Source organism: Rhinopithecus bieti, unplaced genomic scaffold (genome assembly GCF_001698545.2).
Source record: "Rhinopithecus bieti isolate Rb0 unplaced genomic scaffold, ASM169854v2 scaffold_61117, whole genome shotgun sequence".
NCBI lineage: Eukaryota > Metazoa > Chordata > Mammalia > Primates > Cercopithecidae > Rhinopithecus > Rhinopithecus bieti.
This window is the reverse complement of record NW_016824934.1, coordinates 652,450-672,830: the sequence shown is the minus strand read 5'-3', so window position 1 is coordinate 672,830 and position 20,381 is coordinate 652,450. Positions and strand designations below refer to the sequence as shown.

General features: G+C 40.3%; 1 protein-coding gene across 1 annotated transcript in view; it reads right to left on the bottom strand.

The window, feature by feature from the left end:
- Positions 1 to 18,845, bottom strand: part of PLEKHH2 (pleckstrin homology, MyTH4 and FERM domain containing H2) — a 134,501-nt gene extending 115,656 nt beyond the window's left edge. Inside the window, 2 exon segments of the mRNA XM_017862691.1 lie at positions 10,792 to 10,921; positions 18,764 to 18,845. Coding sequence (XP_017718180.1) covers positions 10,792 to 10,914 — 123 coding nt within the window. The 5' untranslated portion in view covers positions 10,915 to 10,921; positions 18,764 to 18,845.
- Between the last annotated feature and the right edge of the window lie 1,536 nt (positions 18,846 to 20,381).

Below are 20,381 nucleotides of genomic sequence, written 5' to 3'. Positions count from 1 at the left end.
AAAAAACCAATACAAAGATTAACTGGGCATGGTGGTATGCACTTATAGTCCCAGCTACTCAAGAGGCTGAGGTAGGATAGCTTGAGCTTGGAGAGGCAGAGGCTGCAGTGAGCTGCGATCTCACCACTGCACTCCAGCCTGGGTGGTAGAGCTAGTCCTTGTCTCAAAAAACCAAAAAGCATATTTAAAACATTTCACTATGAGGTTGAAATTAAAGAGATAGAAAAATAGATCCAAATATTAATTTAAAACAATATTAAAACCAGACAAAACTAGCAATAAAGAGAATCAATAATTATAAATGAAGCAATTCATCAAGAAGATATAACAATTCTGATCCCAAGCACATCTAACATCAAAATATATGCAGCAAATAGGTTTGATTCTTTGCGATGCATTCTGAAAACTCACAATAAATTGTTATTTTGTTTAAATAATGATTTCCATGGAAACATCCTATTAACATGTCCCCTGAGAAAACTAAACAAGCCCATTTACTTCGCAACTGGATTTACTTTGTGCTTGTTTTTATGTTTCTCAAAACCTTACTGAATAACATAAAGAAGGCCGGCCGGGCGCGATGGCTCATGCCTGAAATCCCAGCACTTTGGGAGGCCAAGGCAGGCAGATCACAAGATTAAGAGATCATGACCATCCTGGCCAACACGGTGAAACTCCATCTCTACTAAAAATACAAAAAAATTAGCTGGATGTGGTGGTGCACACCTGTAGTCCCAGCTACTCAGGAGGCTCAATTGGCTCCCCTCTCTGCCTCTGCCCTATAGAATCTCCTGTTTCCTGTATCCCATGCCTTCCTCGTTCTTGGTTTACTTCCTCCTTTTAATAAAGCACTCCTTTTGGAGAGTCCTCAGAGAAGTTACATGGGACCTTGAATGTCTTCAAAATATCTTCATTCTACCTTCAAATAAAATTCATAATTGGCCTCGGTACAGAATTCTGGGTTTGATATAATTTTCCTTCAGAATTTTGAAGACATTGTTTCATCATCTTCTAATCTCTAGTGGTGCATTTGAAAGGTCTGAAGCCATTTCAATTCCTGATGCTTTGTATGTGACCTATTTTTTCTCTCTGAAAGCTTTGCAGAATCTTTTTTTTTGATCTCTATATTCTTTTTTTTTTTTTTTTTTTGAGACAGAGTCTCGCTCTGTCTCCGGGGCCAGAGTGCAGTGGCCAGATCTCAGCTCACTGCAAGCTCCGCCTCCCGGGTTTATGCCATTCTCCTGCCTCAGCCTCCCGAGTAGCTGGGACTACAGGCGCCCGCCACCTCGCCCGGCTAGTTTTTTGTATTTTTTAGTAGAGACGGGGTTTCACCGTGTTAGCCAGGATGGTCTCGATCTCCTGACCTCGTGATAAGCCACCGCGCCCGGCCTGATCTCTATACTCTAAACGTTCATTATGATGTACCTTGAGGTGGAAATTATGTTAATCTGTTATCGTAGGTGCTTGATAGACACTTTCAACTTGGAATCTTGTATGCTTCAATTCTAGGAAACTTTCTTGTATTGTTTCATTTATTTTCTCCCCTCCAGTCTTCCTATTACTTGAATCTTGGACATATTGAACTGGACCTCTAAATTTCTCATCTTTTCTCTCCTGTTTTCCATCTCTTTAGTGTTTTGCTTTACTTCCCAGGAACTTTCCCTAAGTTTATATTTCAACCCTGCTCTTAAGTTTGCCATTTTTTTCTACGATGTTTTTGGGTTTCTAAGAGCCCTGATTTATTCTCTGAATACTCCCTGTTTCATGGATGCACTACCCTTTCCTTTCTCTCTGAGAATATTCAATGATAGAGTTTTGCTCATTTTGTTTTGCTTACTTTTCCCCATATAGGCAATGCTGGTTTTTTCTGATTGTGCCCTATCTTTCATGGTAGAGGCTTTCTTCAGATGTCTGGTCATCCATGATGTGCTACTTAGGTTTAAGGGTGAAGGACTAAAAAGCTGACTAAAAACTTCAGCACATACGTGGGGTTTATTGACCAGGAAACCTAACCATGGGTGTTCTGGTTGGGCTCCCTGTTGGGGAACTACTGATGTCAGCATCACTGTTTCTTTCCTCCTGGACTCATGGAGTCCCTAGAGACTTCTGTCTTCTCCTGTAGAATAAAGGGTGGGTGCTAGCATTTTAGGAGCCAAGTGGGATAAAGGAGGTTGGGGGTGAAGGGGCAGCTTACCATTAAATATGCGTATAGTCAATTAATCCCCCTATTTTTAGAGTAGCAGAGTTCTGGGTAGCATAGCCTAGAATAAGGCTTGGAGAATAAGGCTTGAGCTTCTCCTCCTAAGGGCCAAATGCCCTGCGGAGCCCTGTAAAGACCTAGAGGTGGAGTGATATGTCGGACTGAAAACAGTAGGTATTAATGGAAAATCTGTGGCCCTTCGAGTCAACTAATTCCTTGAAACCTTCTCTCTTATCCCCATCTGCCAAATGTCTAGCAGCTAAGCATTTACTTCCTAAAAAATGGAAAAGTTCTTCTCTTACGAAATTGAAAAAATGAACTGGAGTGCACTAGTCCAACAGCTATGGCATCTATGAGCTCACCTCCCAGCAGGTACTCTCCCACCCACTCACACTAAAGAAAAGATTGACTGCTAACCAGCAAATGACCAGTTATACATAACTGCCACTTTGCAGGTATCCTATTCTTAAATATAAATAGAACACTAAAAATCATCAGGCATTTGAGAAAAGTTTGCAACCTGAAAAGTAATTACAAACATAAAAACAGGAAAATAATCCTAGGAGAAAGAAAGATAATTCAGGGAATAGAAGATAACTTTTTAAAAATTCAAATTAGTGTTTAGGAACCAGGAACTTTCAAATACACTATTTCACAGCTATGCTATGAGACAGGAATTGTTATTCCCATTACAGAGATTAGGAAATTGATGTTCAGAATGAACATGCCTTGTACATGGCTGGAATTTCAGTCTTCATGTTCTGATTCCCTAATGCCCTTTTAGTTGAACCACAGGTGCTATAGAATTTATAAGCCAGATGCACACAGTGTATAGTGATACAGAACTATATGAAAATCAGAGTCCCAAATACACACACACACACACACACACACATCTTAGCTGAAAAGCATTTGTCTCGATTTCTGTCCTTTGTCTGCTATTTGTTCAGCCTAGAAATCTTCTATCTGTAACTTAAAGGCATAACATTCATAACAGGAACAATGCTAAGTTACATGTTATCAAGGAACTTATCACAGAAAGAAACAAAGGGATAGAGATATAACCAAGAGAGGCTAAATTTGAGATTTGAGGGCCAGGTGTGTGGTTCACACCTGTAATCCCAGCACTTTGGGAGGCCGAGGTGGGTGGATCACAAGGTCAGGAGTTCAAGACCAGCTTGGCCAAGATAGTGAAACCCTGTCTCTACATAAATACAAAAATTAGCCAGGCACAGTGGTGGGCGCCGGTAATCCCAGCTACTTGAGAGGCTCAGGCAGGAGAACCACTTAAACCCGGGACGCAGAGGTTGCAGTGAGCCGAGATAGCGTCACTGCACTCTAGCCTGGGCAACAGAGCAAGACTCCATCTCAAAAAAAAAAAAAAAAAAAAGGAGGCCGGGCGCGGTGGCTCAAGCCTGTATCCCAGCCACTTTTGGGAGGCCTGAGGAGGCGCCGAGACGGCGATCACGAGGTCAGGAGGGTCAGGGGAGTCAGGGACCATCCCTGGCTACCATCCTGGCTAACACTGTGAAACCCCGTCTCTACTAAAAAATACAAAAAACTAGCCGGGCGAGGTGGCGGGCGCCTGTAGTCCCAGCTACTCGGGAGGCTGAGGCAGGAGAATGGCGTAAACCCTGGAGGTGGAGCTTGCAGTGAGCTGAGATCCGGCCACTGCACTCCAGCCCGGGCGACAGAGTGAGACTCCATCTCAAAAAAAAAAAAAAAAAAAAAAAAGAAAAGAAAAAAGAAATCTGAGATTCTAACAGAATTCTGCCACTGACTAGAAAAAACTAAGTGCTCTCTCTCCAGATGTTGGATGATTTACTTATACAACGATGGTTGAGGAAGGCATAATGAATACACATAACAGAAACTCAATGTTTACTGAACAAAATGAACGAATGAATGAACAAATGAATGAAAAGATTTTAACTCCAAAAAACTATGATGTGTGGATAAACTTTGATAAAGGGTAATCACTACATTTTCACAATCTATATTACAGATTATAAATTCTGAACACTTCACATTGCATTAATGTAAATATACATTAGGTATATCCAATAAAACTTAGATTATTTTAAAACCAGTTTAAATATAAGAGTAGTATGAAAGGTAATGCTGACCAGGTGCAGTAGCTCACGCCTGTAATCCCAGCACTTTGGGAGCCCGAGGTGGGCAGATCACGAGGTCAGGAGTTTGAGACCAGCCTGGCCAACATAGTGAAACCCTAAATTAGCCAGGCATGGTGGTGCATGCCTGTAGTCCCAGCTACTTGGGAGGCTGAGGGAGGAGAATCGCTTGAACCCGGGAGGCAGAGGTTGCAGTGAATCAAGATCGCACCACTGCACTCCAGCTTGGGCGACAGAGTGAGACTTTATCTCGAAAAAAAAAGAAAAAAAAAAAGAAAGAAAAAGAAAAGAAGAAAAGTAATGCTTTGCTTTTGAGTGATTATTTGTTTCTATTAATATAATCATTCAAGCTGGACAATAACTTTGCAATATACTCAAAAAAGCAAAGCAGATAATATTCATGTAAGTTTATACTTTCACAATATAGAATATAATGTAAACCTTGGGCCAATTCCATAGCCAATCTATCTTAAGTCAGTAAAAGAAACCTGAAATGGCCGGGCACAGTGGCTCACACCTGTAATCCCAGCACTTTGGGAGGCCAAGGTGGGCAGATCAGTTAAGGTCAGGAGTTTGAGACCAGCCTGGCCAACATGGTGAAACCCATTCTCTACTAAAAATACAAAAATTAGCTGGGCATGGTGGTGCATGCCTGTAGTCCCAGCTACTCGGGAGGCTGAGGCAGGAGGATCACTTGAACCCAGGGGGCAGAAGGTACCACTGCACTCCAGCCTGGGCGACAAAGCAAAACTCCGTCTCAAAAAAAAAAGAAAGAAAGAAAGAAAGAAAAGAAAAAGAAAAACAAACCTGAAATGATCTATTGTCCCATATCAGGCTTTGGACAAAAATAAGTATTTTATGAACAGGCCAATTATGTAATAACAAAATGAAGCAGCAAATTCTAAGCCTAGTGCTTAATTTACTACTACAGAAGTACCCTCTGTAGCCAAAGTGAACTTAGCAACAAGTGGCAGAGGGAAATTTGCCATTGAGCCTGTATACTCATAGAGCCTCTCATTGTTAAAGGGATTGTACACAAATAAATTTGTTTAATGGATTGGTTAATTTAGGTGGAATCCTGTAGGATCTTCACATCCACTGATGTGGACAGCAGTTCCCTGCCACGTGTCTCTCTTCCTGTCTTTTCCCCCACAGACTCCGTGAAACATTCTACCACCAAACATTATTTTATGTTTTTATAATAAATATCTTCAACCAGTAACCAAAGATGTGACATTTAAATTAGCCTGTACAGTCTCATTGTTAGTATATGTAGAATTTCCATTAGACACTGTGAAACATTAGGCAAGCCAGTAGAGTAACTGAGGGAATGTATAATTTAAATAGGTTAATCATGATATTGTACTGGATTGTTGGGTAAAAGCATATGCTATGCTGTCCAAGGACTCCTTATTCCTATGACACAATCCAAGGCTGCTTCAAGGGGATCACATTCACAAAAGAAATGCCAAGTGGCAGGAAATTCCAAATGGCAATGCCACATCAGGTAGAGGTAGCATGAGGTTATGCGAGCCATGCTGATGTCCAAAGGGAAAATTCTTCATATTTTTCTCCCTTTCCTTTTCACTGAAAATCTAACTCATAGGAAATAACATTTCACTTCAACTTACAAAGAAACTTTCCCTTTTCCCTCCCTGACTCAGAAAACTAACTAGTAATATTGTAAAGTAGGAAAACTACTTAAATCTCAGCTTCCCTGAAGAGTTTATATTTGGCATACTAGGGATATTTCCAACACCATTCCTTAAATTCCTCTAAAGACCTCTCCCACTTACAGCAGCATTTGCCCAAGGCTTCAATAAGGCCTTTTTCTTCACAAGCTTCAATGTTCTAAGTTACTTGGAAACTGTGATGAAAAAAATAGGCGCAAAACAACTTTTCTAAAAGATCCCATGTATTCTCCAACTTCATCTCCAAAAATATAGGGCATATATAATTGAAATTCATCTCTAATCATAAAAACACCTAGATCATCTCACATATTTTTCCTTAAAAAATTCAGAAATATATCTGCTATCAATATGTAATTACATTTAAGGCCAGGCACGGTGGCTCACGCCTGTAATCCCAGCACTTTGGGAGGCCGAGATGGGTAGATCACTTGAGGTCAAGAGTTCAGGACCAGCCTGGCCAACATGGTGAAACCCCGTCTCTAACAAAAATACAAAATTAGCCTGATGTGGTGGCCGGTGCCTGTAATGCCAGCTACTTGGGAGGCTGAGGTGGGAGAATTACTTGAATCCAGGAGGTGGAGGTTGCAGTGAGCCGAGATTGCGCCACTGCACTCTAGCCTGTGCAACAGAGTGAGACCCTGTCTTTCTCTTTCTCTCTCTCTCTCTCTCTCACACACACACACACACACACACACACACACACACACAAATGTAATTACATTTAGGTCACCTCCCCATTCACTTAACCAGTGTGTCCATTCAGAAAGACACAGGAAAAAAAGCCAGGCACGGTGGCTCACGCCTATAATCCCAGCACTTTGGGAGGCCGAGGTGGGCGGATCACGAGGTCAGGAGTTCAAGACCATCCTGGCCAATATGGGGAAACCCTGTCTCTACTAAAAATACAAAAATTAGCTAGGCCTGGTGGTATGTGCCTGTAGTCCCAGCTACTCATTAGGCTGAGGCAGAAGAATCGCTTGAACCTGGGAGGTGGAGGTTGCAGTGAGCTGAGATTGCGCCACTGCACTCCAGCCTGAGCAACAAAGCAAGACTCCATTTCAAAAAAAAAAAAAAAAACAGAAAGACACAGGAAAATAATAATGAGTTACTTCTATGTGCCAGACACTCTACTAGCTACATCACAAGTCTGAAAGATCTACAGTCTAACGGCAGATCTGCTTTTTGTTAGCTGTGTGATATTGGGCATGCTACTCAATTACTCTCAGCCTTAATGTTAATTATCCAGATTGAGGATAATAACAATCACCTCATAGGGTTACTGTGGGGTTTAAACTAGTTGATGGTTGCAGTAAAGACTTAGGAACCATATTTGGCCCCAAGGGTCAGCTTCCTATACCCATAACCAATAAAGTGGAACTAAGAACTAGAACTGTTGCAGGAAAGAGAAGTTGGCCACAATTCCTGGCAAAGAGCTAAAGAACCAAATTAGTATTCTCTCAAGAATCTTCAGCCTTGGGCCTGCATCCATTTAGGGGGAAAGTATAGAGCACTATTCGGGAGAAGCCCTGGGGCTGACTGGTGCTAACACAAAACCAAAGAGGTGGATAGGACCAGACCAGTCTCTGGAATGCAACATTTGACTCGAGTTGGCACTCAGAAGTAATGCCATGGGGTTTGCTTTGAAAAATAAGTAATGTTGGCCGGGCGCAGTGGCTCAAGCCTGTAATCCCAGCACTTTGGGAGGCCGAGACGGGCAGATCACGAGGTCAGGAGATCGAGACCATCCTGGCAAACACAGTGAAACCCCGTCTCTACTAAAAAATACAAAAAAAAAAATAGCCGGGCGTGGTGGTGGGCGCCTGTAGTCCCAGCTACTCGGGAGGCTGAGGCAGGAGAATGGCGTAAACCCGGGAGGCGGAGCTTGCAGTGAGCTGAGATCCGGCCACTGCACTCCAGCCTGGGCGACAGAGCGAGACTCCGTCTCAAAAAAAAAAAAAAAGAAAAATAAGTAATGTTATGTAAATTGTTAATATTACATACATACATACACACATACACACACAGGTACCTGCCCCCAAGCAGAAGTAGATTTTTATGTTGCATGGCTGAATAGAGGACAGAATGGATGAGTGAATAGATATATCAGAGAAGGCAAGGAAGGTGAAAATTAGAAAGGCCGTAGAGGGTGATGGCTAAGCCTTCAGACTTAAAAAGGCAGAATGCCTGGGTTTTAATCTTGGCTCCATTATTCACTTTTTGGTGTGAACTCAGTCAAGTTAAATAACTTTTCTATGCCTAATTTTCCTCTTCTGTAAATGTGGATAATATTAGTAGCTACCTCGTAGGATAGTTAAAAGGATTTAAAAGTTTATATATTTAAAGCACTTAGAAGATTTCTTGGCATAGTAAGCATCAGTTTCCTAATCTATAAAATGAGCACAACAAAATGTATTACTTCACAAGTTGTTATAAGAATTAAATAAATCATACCTATACAGTGCTTATCCTATACATAATAAATCAATAAATATTAGATATTTTCATTAAAACATGGATGGAGACAACAATAAATTTTAAACCTGAGAAAATAATCATAATAGAATATAACAGAAAATATTGTGAAAATCCTTATTCATATTTTTGTGTTGAATATATTTCCTGGGAAGCCATGAGTAACTTGGCACATTTATCTACTTTCCAATGTGTAAAACACATCAGAATAATTCCATTTCTTAGATCTGCCAAAGAATTTATGTCACAGATACAAACTACAGACCAAAAAAAAGAAAAAAGAAAATTAAAGAAAAAGAAACCACAACTAGAACAGCAATTCTGAAATAATATTCCTATCAATGCTCATTCACTGACAAAGAAAACATTCAATCTAATAGCATAAAAATTAATAATAAAAAAGCCATTTTACTTATAGAGAAATTATTGGAGATAACAACACTTGTATTATTTTTTAAATGGGCACTCATTGAGAAACTTGCTGCAACATGCTTTCTAAAGAACAGAACAAATGTTGCCAAAAAATTTAGAATTTAAAGATTAACTAATTGGAACCCAAATAAGGTGATACCTTCTACTTAGTCCATAAGGAAGCCAAACAAGTACAGAAGTCAAGAAAACCAGGAAAATTTTGAGAGAGATCCTGTGGTCAACAGTGTCAACTGCTGAGAGGCTTAGGCAACAACTGGGAAGTGTCTATGAGGTTTAGTAACAAGGACACAATTGGTGAATCTTGACAAAAATCACTGTATGGGGCAGTTGGGGTTGTTGGAAAATAGCAGATAAATCACAGTACAACATGGAAAATGATTTTCATTGAGAGAAGAGCAAAAGATAAAAGATGAGTCACTAAGTTATGTTAGAAAAAACTTCTCCAACTTGTCGATACTCAAACTGGGATTTTATAAGCTATACTTTTGCTGTAATATCAATAAATAAAGCACACTGAAGTTTGGGATTGATTCATTGATTGACTACTGAGTCATCCTTGACCTAAAGTGAGTAAGGATAACTTTAGTCTTTCACCTAAAAGATGTTAAAGCCCAAAAGTTTGAGATGATATATATGCAAGCTTAGACTGAATGATGTTTCACTGAATTTTATTAGAATAATTCTGCACTAAGAGATTCTTGGCTAGCAATGAAAAGAATATTTAATACCTTTTTTGGAGATATGAGACATGTAGCAGTCTCTATCCCAAAAGGATTATGCAGACTATTGTTTCAGAAACCACCTGTAAGTTCTTCTGATCAATTTTGAATAACCACTAATATCATTCATCCATTCATACAGACAGTGCTGTCCGATAGAAATATAATATAAGCCACAGGTGTATTTTTTAATTTTCTAATACACACATTTAAAAAGTAAAAAGAGGTAGGTAAAATTAATTTTAATATTGCCTATTTTACCCAATATCCAAAATAATATTTCAACATATAATCAATATAAAAATTATTCCTGAGATATTTTACATTCTTTCTTTCATGCTAAAACTTGAAATCCAGTATTTATTTTACTTTTGCAACACATCTCAATTCGAACTAGGCTTATTTGAAGTGTTGAACATCCATCCACATGTGGCTAGGGGCTACTGTATTGGACAGCACAGGTCTAGAATTCAAGTTCCCTGGAAATAGGAACATGGATTGTCTTTTTCACATATATAACTGTAGTATTAAGAATGGTGTCTAACACATAATTAGCCCTCAAAGGATATTTGTTGAATGAATAAATGAACAAATCTATTGGTTTTGTACACATACTTGTAAAAAATTCCTATAATATAAATGAAATTCTAATTACATGATTAGAAAAGCATACAATCATGTTAAACTCAATTCTAGCCCAGGCGAGAATTTAGTAATATACACTTAGTCAACACAGATTCCTAAGTAGATACATCTTTCAAATACGGTATAAACACATTTTACTACCAATAGATAATTTTTTCTATAATCCCCTCAATGTGATTTTTATAAACATTTAGTAGATCAAAGCTGTCATACTCCTGTAATAAAATCAAATAAATTATAGCTTTCTCTCTGGAATGAATGAAGTCTACATTCATCAAACACACACAGTCCTCACATATGCCACTAGCATTTGCAAATAAATATTTTTTGTCTTAAAGTCCAATCTACCCTAACACTGGCAAAGAATATGCCAAATATAGCTTCAAACACTTGACAAAAATTAAATCCAACCCGCAAAGTACTGAGATTGTTTAATATATATGAAACAGGCCCTCAATAGCTGACATTTAATAACAAAGCTTAGGGAGAAAGCTTACCTTCTCTGCTAAGAGCTCTCGTATCTTGCTCGCTTGAACTCTAAATTTCATGAGCTGGGACTCCAGAGCTACGCATCGTTCTTTCCAATCTACTGGTCCTTCTGACTCAGAAAGCTCTGCCATATTTATTCTAAAAAAAAAAAAACCAAAATAACAAAAAAAAAAACATTCAAGTGGTACAACACAATTAACATTCAGGATAATTTGTTAAATTATCCGATGTACACATTCTAATCACTCTCTAGTGAGATCCATGTACAAGTTTTAAATTCTAAGGCGAATTCCAGAACTGGTGAGGGCTTACAGAAAGAACTTAGTGGGAAATAGGAGACTAAGGCTGGAGCCCAACTATGCTACTTAACCTTTCTAGGTCTCAGTTTAGCCAGTCCAGAAAAAGGGACGTGTTGGCAACAAACCATTATTCCTTGTGGATATGTAGTGAGGAACAAATGAAGTACTGCTACTTCTAGTAGAACAACAGACAGCATAACACCACCACATAAACACAGGGTGTTATTATTTTAGCTGTGCCTAACAGATAAGATTGTTTGAATCTATCAGCTCATAACGTTACCATATTCTGAAATTTAAGGAAGTATTACAGTTTGATTCAATGGCTACAATTTACAGTTTGGATTTTTACTATAATGATTCTTTATCACCACTCTCAATTTGGCCAGGTCCAGGTTAACTCTTTCAAGCCAGAGGTACTTTGGCGTATTTAAGGGTAAGTTGTTGTGATCCTGACAAGTTTGCATAATTTTTATTTGATGTAAGAGAAGGCATATGAACATGCAGTTTGGAGTTAGCCATATGAAGTAAATCTGGAATTCGTGCTTTCCATATTAACTTTCCTTTTGGAGGAGATTAATTGCAGGGAGAAGCACTGTAAGGGAGAGGACAAGATGCAAGGGAATTGGTTCTGAAATTCTGAAGTGTTACTTGATTTTGGAAGCATGATGGTTTCTGGCTCTGAGATTCATAAAACTAGTTTTAAATGTTTGGTAATATTTTATCAGGCTATTTTTAATAAGCAGCCTAATAATGTATTTCTGAATTCCCCTTGCTATGAACTGCCCTGCTATGAAATTTACATTAGGAATGAAAGCCTCAGTTACGAAGAACTGTGACGGCAAAACTTTCAGAGCCCTGGAATGGAACTGCAGTTGAAGTATACTATTCTTTTGTTTTCTAAAAATATAACCACATTGATTTTCCCAGTATTTAGTGTAATATAGCACCCTCCCTAATCCTATACCAGTTTTTAAAAACTTTATGCTGCTAAAAACCCACTAAAAGATTATTTTCCTAGCATAAAGACTGTTTTGTACTTAAATCAATTTTCACATTAATACTGACAATATCATTCAGTACGTGAGAAATAAATATAAGCAGAATTATTCTTAAAAGACTACAACATTTATTAAGAGCACCCCAACCTCTTAAAGCCTTCAGATGTCCCTAAATTCTAGCCTTAATTTAAAGGAAACATATTACTGTAGAGCTGGAAGTCATTCTCTTTTCATTTCTTTGTTTTCATAGAATCCTCACCCCATTGTTTTCTGAGGTTTTTCCTAAGGAGATTAACCTTAATAACCTTTTCCATTACCCATATTAGCATTTATGATTAATGATTCACACTGGCATTTACTAGCAATGATTTAGGAGTAGATAATGCAGTTTGTCAATCACAAACATGTTCACAGTTCTGGGGCTGCATCATTTTTCTCCTTATTAGCTTTACAGTAAACAGGGAAAGAAAATATGGATGCAATACTAAAAAATGAAAAGTAGTCCTGAAAGGGGCATCTTTAAGTCTTGAACTATCATATCATTTGGCAGAAATGTAGGGATACTCTTCAGCTTAAGCAATAAGAGGAGTCTATTTACCCATTTGTTAATAGGTTAATATTGGTTAATTTTTGCTCTACATGTAAAATAACTTGCTTATGTCCTACAGTAAAGTGTCCACAGTTTTAAAATAACATGAAGAGTGCATATTTTTCAACAAATTGAAATCAATCTATGTAATGCACCATGTGAATAATATAAAGGACAAAAGGTTAATATTGGTCAATTTTTGCTCTACATGTAAAATAACTTGCTTATGTCCTACAGTAAAATGTCTACAGTTTTAAAAATAATATGAAGAGTGCATATTTTCAACAACTTGAAATCAATGTAATGCACCATGTGACTAGAATAAAGAACAAAACCAGATGATCATTTCAATAGACACAGAAAAAAACATTCAACAAAATCCAACACCCCTTCATGATAAAAATATTCAACAAAATACAAATAGACAGGAACTTCCTCATTCTGATAGAGGACATCTACTAAAGCCCACAGCTAACATCACACTTCCTGGTAAATGACTGACAGTTTTCTCCCTGAAATCAGGAACAAGACAAAGATGTCTTTTCTCACCACTTCTATTCAGCATTGTAATAGAGATAATAGCCAGGGCAAGACAATAAAATAAAAAACCATCTAGATTGGACAGGAAGAAATAAAACTATCTCTACTTACAAATGACGTGATCATGTACATGGAAAATTCTAAGGAATCCACAAAAAACTACTAAACTATAGAGTTTAGCAAGGTTTTAGGAAATCAGATCGACATATAAAAGTCAGTTGTTTTCTATACACTAGGAAGGAAAATCCAAACATGAAAATAAGAAAATATTCCATTTACAATAGCATCAAAACTAATAAAATATTTAGGAATGAATTTAACAAAAGAAGTGCAAGATGCGTACACTGAAAACTACAAAACATCACTGAAAGAAATTAAAGAATATCTAAATAAATGGAAGAAATTGTATATTCATGGATTGGAAGACCTAATACTGTGAAGATGGCAATACTTGCAAATGACTATACACACACAATGCAATCTCTATCAAAGTTTCAACTGCATTTTTTTGTAGAAATTGACAAGTTGATCAAAATTCACCCGGAAATTCAAGGGCTGAAGAATAGACAAAACAAAATCGAAAAGTTGGAGGACTCACATGTTACCATTTCTAAACTTACTACAAAGCTATACAGTAGCTTGATTACACAGTGTGGTACTTGCATAAAGATAGATATATAGATATCTACACAGAACAAAATTAAGTCCAGAATTAAAGCCTCACATTGATTTTTGGCAAGAGTGATAAGGTCATTCAATGGAGGAAGGAATAGTCTTTTCAACAAATGATGCTGGGACAACTGGATATCCATATGCAAAAGAATAAATGTGGACCCATACCTCATACCGTATATACACAGTAATACAAAATGGATCACAAACTTACAGGTACCAGCCAAAGCTCTAAACCAATCTTTTGGCTTCCCTGGACCACCTTAGAAGAATTGTCTTGGGCCACACATAAAATACACTAACACTAATGGTAACCGATGAGCTAAAAAAAAAAAAAAAAAAAAAAAATGCAAAACAAATCTCATAATGCTTTAAGAAAGTTTACAAATTTGTGTTGGGCCACATTCAAAGCCATCCTGGGCTGCATGTGGCCTGCAGGCCACAGGTTGGACAAGCTTGCTCTGAACTCTTAGAAGAAAACAGATATAAATCTTCATGACCTTGGATTAGGCAACAGATTCTTAGATATGACACCTAAAGCACAAGGAATCAAAGAAAAAAATAGATAAATTGGACTTCATCAAAATTTTTAAATTTTTATGTTTCAAAGGACACTATCAAGAAAGTGCAAAGATAATCCACAGAATGGGAAAAATAGTTGCAAATCATATATCTCAGGGATCTGTGTCTAGAATATATAAAGGACTCAGGACTCAATGATTAAAAAAAAGATAACTCAATTAAAAAATGGGCAAAGGCCTGGGCATGGTGGCTCATGCCTATAATCCCAGCACTTTGGGAGGCAGAGGCGGTTAGACTGCCTGAGCTCAGGAGTTTGAGACCAGCCTGGGCAATGTGGAAAAACCCTGTCTTTACAAAAATACAAACAAACAAACAAAAAAATTAGCCAGGCATGGTGGTGCATGCCTATAGTCCCAGCTACTTGGGGGTTGAGGTGGGAAGATCACTTGAGCCCAGGAGGTCGAGGCTGCAGTGAACCATCTTCATACCACTGCACTCCAGCCTGGGCGACAGAGGGAGACCCCCATCTCTAAAACAATAATAATAATAAATCAAAAATAAATAAATAGATAAAAATGGGCAAAGTATCTGAATAGACATTTCTCCAAAGAAGATAAACAAATGGCCAACAAGCACATTATTTGCTAGGAAGGAGAATGCAAATCAAAGTCACAACAACATTCCACTTCACATCAAATAGGATGTTCTAATGAAAAACACATCTAACAAGGTTGTTGAGGATGTAGAGAAATGGGAACCCTCATACATTGTTGGTGGGAATGTAAAAATGGTACAGCTGCTTTGTAAACAGTTTTACAGTTCTTCAAAAGTTTAAACAGGCCAGCATAGTGGCTCACACCTGTAATCCCAACAGTTTGAGAGGTTGAGATGGGAGAATTCATCTCTGAGCTCAGGAGTTCAAGACCAGACTGTGCAACATAGTAAGACCTCATCTCTATCAAAAAATTGAAAAATAAGCTGGGCGTGGGGGAGCTTACCTGTGGTCCCAGCTACTCAGGAGGCCTGGGTGGGAGGATCACTTGAGCAGTGAGCTATGATCATACACTGTACTCCAGCCTGGGTGACAGAATGAGACACCGTCTCAAAAAAAAAAAAAAAAAGTTTAAATATAAAGTTACCAAGTTATTGGAGTAACTTTACATTTGGTATACCAATAAAAAGTATTGGTAACTTTATACTTGGCATTGAGGTTGCTGGGTCATATGTCAAGGGATGGGGTCATATGCCAAGGGATGAAATACATGTCCACAGCAAAACTTGTAAATAAATGTTCAGAGCAACATTATTCATAATAGCCAAAGAGTAGAAACAGCCTGTGCCCACCATCAGATGAACGAATAAAATGTGGTAGATCTGGCCAGGTGCAGTGGCTCACGCCTGTAATCCCAGCACTTTGGGAGGCCAAGGCAGGCAGATCATCTGAGGTCAGGAGTTCGAGACAAGCCTGGCCAACATGGCAAAACCCCATCTCTACTAAAATATAAAATTAGCTGGGCATGGTGGTGCAGGCCTATAATTCCAGCTACTAGGGAGGCTGAGACAGGAGAATTGCTTGAACCTAGGAGGCAGAAGTTGCAGTGAGCCGAGATCCTGCCACTGCACTGCAGCCTGGGTGACAGAGTGAGACTCTGTCTCAAAAAAAAAATGTGGTATATCCATACAATGGAATATTATTCAGCCATAAAGAAGGAATATAGTACTAATACATGCTATAGNCATAATAGCCAAAGAGTAGAAACAGCCTGTGCCCACCATCAGATGAACGAATAAAATGTGGTAGATCTGGCCAGGTGCAGTGGCTCACGCCTGTAATCCCAGCACTTTGGGAGGCCAAGGCAGGCAGATCATCTGAGGTCAGGAGTTCGAGACAAGCCTGGCCAACATGGCAAAACCCCATCTCTACTAAAAATATAAAAATTAGCTGGGCATGGTGGTGCAGGCCTATAATTCCAGCTACTAGGGAGGCTGAGACAGGAGAATTGCTTGAACCTAGGAGGCAGAAGTTGCAGTGAGCCGAGATCCTGCCACTGCACTGCAGCCTGGGTGACAGAGTGAGACTCTGTCTCAAAAAAAAAATGTGGTATATCCATACAATGGAATATTATTCAGCCATAAAGAAGGAATATAGTACTAATACATGCTATAGTCATGGAAGAGCCTTGAAAACATTATGCTAAGTGAAAGATGCCAGACACAAAAGGCCACATATTGTATGAGTCCATTTATATGAAATGTCCATAAGAGGCAAATCCAAAGGACAGAAAGTAGGTTAGTGGTTGCAAAGGGCTGCAAGGAGAAGCTAATGGAGACTGACTACAATGGATATGGGGTTTCTTTTTGGGGTGATAAAATATTCTAGAATTAGACATTGGTGATGACTACACAACCTTGTGAATATACCAAAACCCAGTGAACTGTATACTTTAAAAGGAAAAATCTTATAGTTTGTGACTTATATTAAGATCTCAATTTTAAAAATCACGTATTTACAAATGACTAAAGAAAAAGTCGCCGTTTAAATGGATGTATACTAGGACCGCATTTACAAATTGAATGAACCATAACTTGTGGCTATCCCTGCCAAGAATTTCACCATTAACTCGAAAAATTGAGAGGTAACTGTCAACCTCAAATATGAAAAGTATCATACATATATCTTACCTAGAGCACTTTGCTATGATAATGACACAATAAATTAATTCAAAGTTAAACAGACCTATTTCTTTAGTTATGCTAATTATATATTTTATAGTGAAGTAGCAACGCCTTAAGAATATTGTTAAATTGGCATTTAACATCTACATTCCCTATTAATGGGTCATAATAAATCAAAACTGCAAATTGGTTGGATAATGGTCTGCACTGAGATCTAGACACCTGATTCCCTCATTTCATTCTGTAATTTCAGTTAGGTAACAAGTACAAAGCAACTGTTGTATTAGTGTACCATCTTGGGCAATTAAAAATTCTAATTTTAAACAATATCCACCATCCTTTTCATTACCACTAATATTATAGAACTATATAACATTGAGACTATATATATAACTATATAACATAGTCGACTGCTAAATAAATAAAATACCACATTTATCCTGAAAGGAATCTATCATGTCTAGATTCTGAATTTGAAAGTAATCTATCTTCACTTCAGGGGACAGGAAAAAGTCTTGGTGTTCCAAATACCCCCAGTGACTTTTGGAAATATTTACTGACATAAGATAAACTGTTTACAGTTGTGGAGTGAATGCTCTTTTCTCTGAATCTCTGACTTCCTGTTTCTCTTCCAAATCCCAAAAGGAAAGAAAAGAAATGAAATAATTCTTCTACTTAGGCTTACCCTGACGAAGCGCAGCGTTAGCCTCTATGATATTCTTTAGTTTTTGCCTCTTAAGGGACACCTTAACTGGGCTACGTAATCGTGTGTGTGTGTGTGTGTGTGTGTGTGTGTGTGTGTGTGTGTGTGTGTGTATGTGTAAAAGATCTTTCTAGGCGAGACTGAGGCATGCCTTGGTTAAGGAACCTTCTGACCGCCACCTAGCCCCACTTGGGCAACGCCTGCCCTTCGGTGGCCCTGCCCGGAATGGCCGAGCTCCTCACTGCACACTCCTCTGGGACACACCGCTGTGCGGGCCAGGCTTCCAAGACTGGTATTTTCACAAAGAAAGCAGTGACCCTCAGGTAGCCCACCACCAGCGCTTTTCCAATGTAAGTGGTTCGACTTCTATTTCCACAGCGTCATGCACAACAAAATCCACGGGTAAAAAGTGCTGTCCTTTAAAAAGTGTCCCACTAACTTCGGGGACAGTAGTTTCAGGGTAGGTCACCTTAGGGTGCTTTGACGTGCCAACAACTCCAGGTGTACAAAATGCCTCTTTAAAGGTTTGAGTTTAAAGTTTCGCCCCGGAGATCCTGGTGGATCTCCCGAAGCCGAAGGCTAGCGCGGTATCCCTGACCGTGCGGGTTCCTCGGCGCGGGAACCCTGGGCTGCCCCGCTGCGCCCCCGGGACCGCTCGCGCCGCGCCAGGAGCCCGGGCCCGATGTTTCCAAACAGAACGTCACGGGAGCCCAAGGGCGCGAGGGACCGCCGGCCACCGCCCCCTGCCCACCTCTCCGGGCGACATCTAGACTTGGGGGCCGACTCCGGGCTGTGACGGGAGGTGCGGCGGCGGATCCCTAGTCAGTCCGCTCCATCCCCCTCGTCCCTGCCCGCCCGCTCCTCCTGGCGCCCCAAACCTCGGCCCCGCGAGCCCCCCAGGATGGCGCGCACTCAAGGGGGCGGGATTCCAGGGTGGCAGGGACTCTGGGGTGGCCCCACGTCCCCAGGCCTTCTCACCTGCCTATCTCAGCAGCGGCTCCCTGGCCGCAGCGCCCGAAGTCCCGGCCGCGCCTGGCCCCCGGGCTCCCCAGGCTCTTAGCCCGCGCACTACTAAAGCAGAGCTCGGAGAGGGCGGGGAAGGGCACCGCCTCCTCCAGGGACTGGCAGCCGGTGTAGCCAATGGGAGGACAGAGCCGACCACCTGGCGTCACCGGGGGTGGGGCTATAACTTTGGTTCCTCCCAGTCCCTGCCCCAGGAGGGAGCTCTGTCCTGGAGTGGTACCTCTAATGTCCCCACTGTGAGACTCCAGAGCTTCCTAGCAGCGGCCGGTCACCTTCATTCCACTCCTTTTGCCTGGACTGTTGCAGCACCCTCCCTTAGTCTCCCAGTCTGAAGTCTCTCCTCTTGCCAATCCACCCTTCATCTTCCTGCCAGGTTAATTTCCTTAAGAGCAGTTTTGATTAACAGTGTGCCAAAGACTTTCATTGGCTTCCGTTTGCTTAAATTATCAAGAACAGATTCTCTAGTCTAGTGTTCAAGGTCTCCATCCTGTCTTTTCAGGTTTATTTCTTACAACTGCCCTTCACACACCTGATACTACTGCTGTGCACCTCGCCACCCGAAGGAAGTGCACTGGGAACGTTTACATGCTGTTTCCTGTCTCACTTTAAAAAGCTCAGAATAATCTTCTCACCGGGCGTAGTGGCTCACACCTGTAATCCCAGTACTTTGGCGGACCGAGGCAAGTGGATCACTTGGGGCCAAGAGTTCGAGCCTGGACAACACGGTGAAACCCTGTCTCTACAAAAAAAAAAAAAAAAAGTATGTGTGTATGTGTGTATGTGTGTGTGTATACATATATATATATATTAGCTGAGCCTGATGGCGCTCACTTGTAGTCCCAGCTGCTCAGGAGGCTGAGGCTGGAGGATTGCTTAAACACAGGAGATCGAGGCTGCAGTGAGCCGCGATCATGCCACCGCACTGGAGCCTGGGCCACAGGGTGAGATCCTGTCTCAAATCATCATCATCATCATCATCATCATCATCATCGCCTTCTTTTTCTCCATGTAACTAAGTCTGTCGCTCCACCTAGCAGAAATGTCTTCTCTGGGCCGGGCACAGTGGCTCATGCCTGTAATTCCAGCACTTTAGGAGGCTGAGGAGGGCAGATCACGAGGTCAAGAGATCGAGACCATCCTGGCCAACAGGGTGAAACCTGGTCCTTACTAAAAATACAAAAATTAGCTGGGGGGGGGGGGGGGTGGCAGGTGCCTGTAATCCCAGCTACTCGGGAGGCTGAGGCAGGAGAATCACTTGAACCCGGGAAGCGGAGGTTGCAGTGAGCCGAGATAACACCGCTGCAATCTAGCCTGGTGACAGAGCGAGACTCTGACAAAAAAGAAAGAAAGAAGGAAAGAAGGAAAGAAAGAAAGAAAGAAGGAAAGAAAGAAAGAAAGAAGGAAAGAAAAAAGAAAGAAAGAAAGAAAGAAAGAAAGAAAGAAAGAAAGAGAGAGAGAGAGAGAGAGGGAGGGAGGGAGAGAGAGAAGGAGAGAGAGAGAGAAAGAAGGAAAGGAAGAAAGGAAGAAAGGAAGGAAGGAAGGAAGGAAGGAAGGAAGGAAGGAAGGAAGGAAG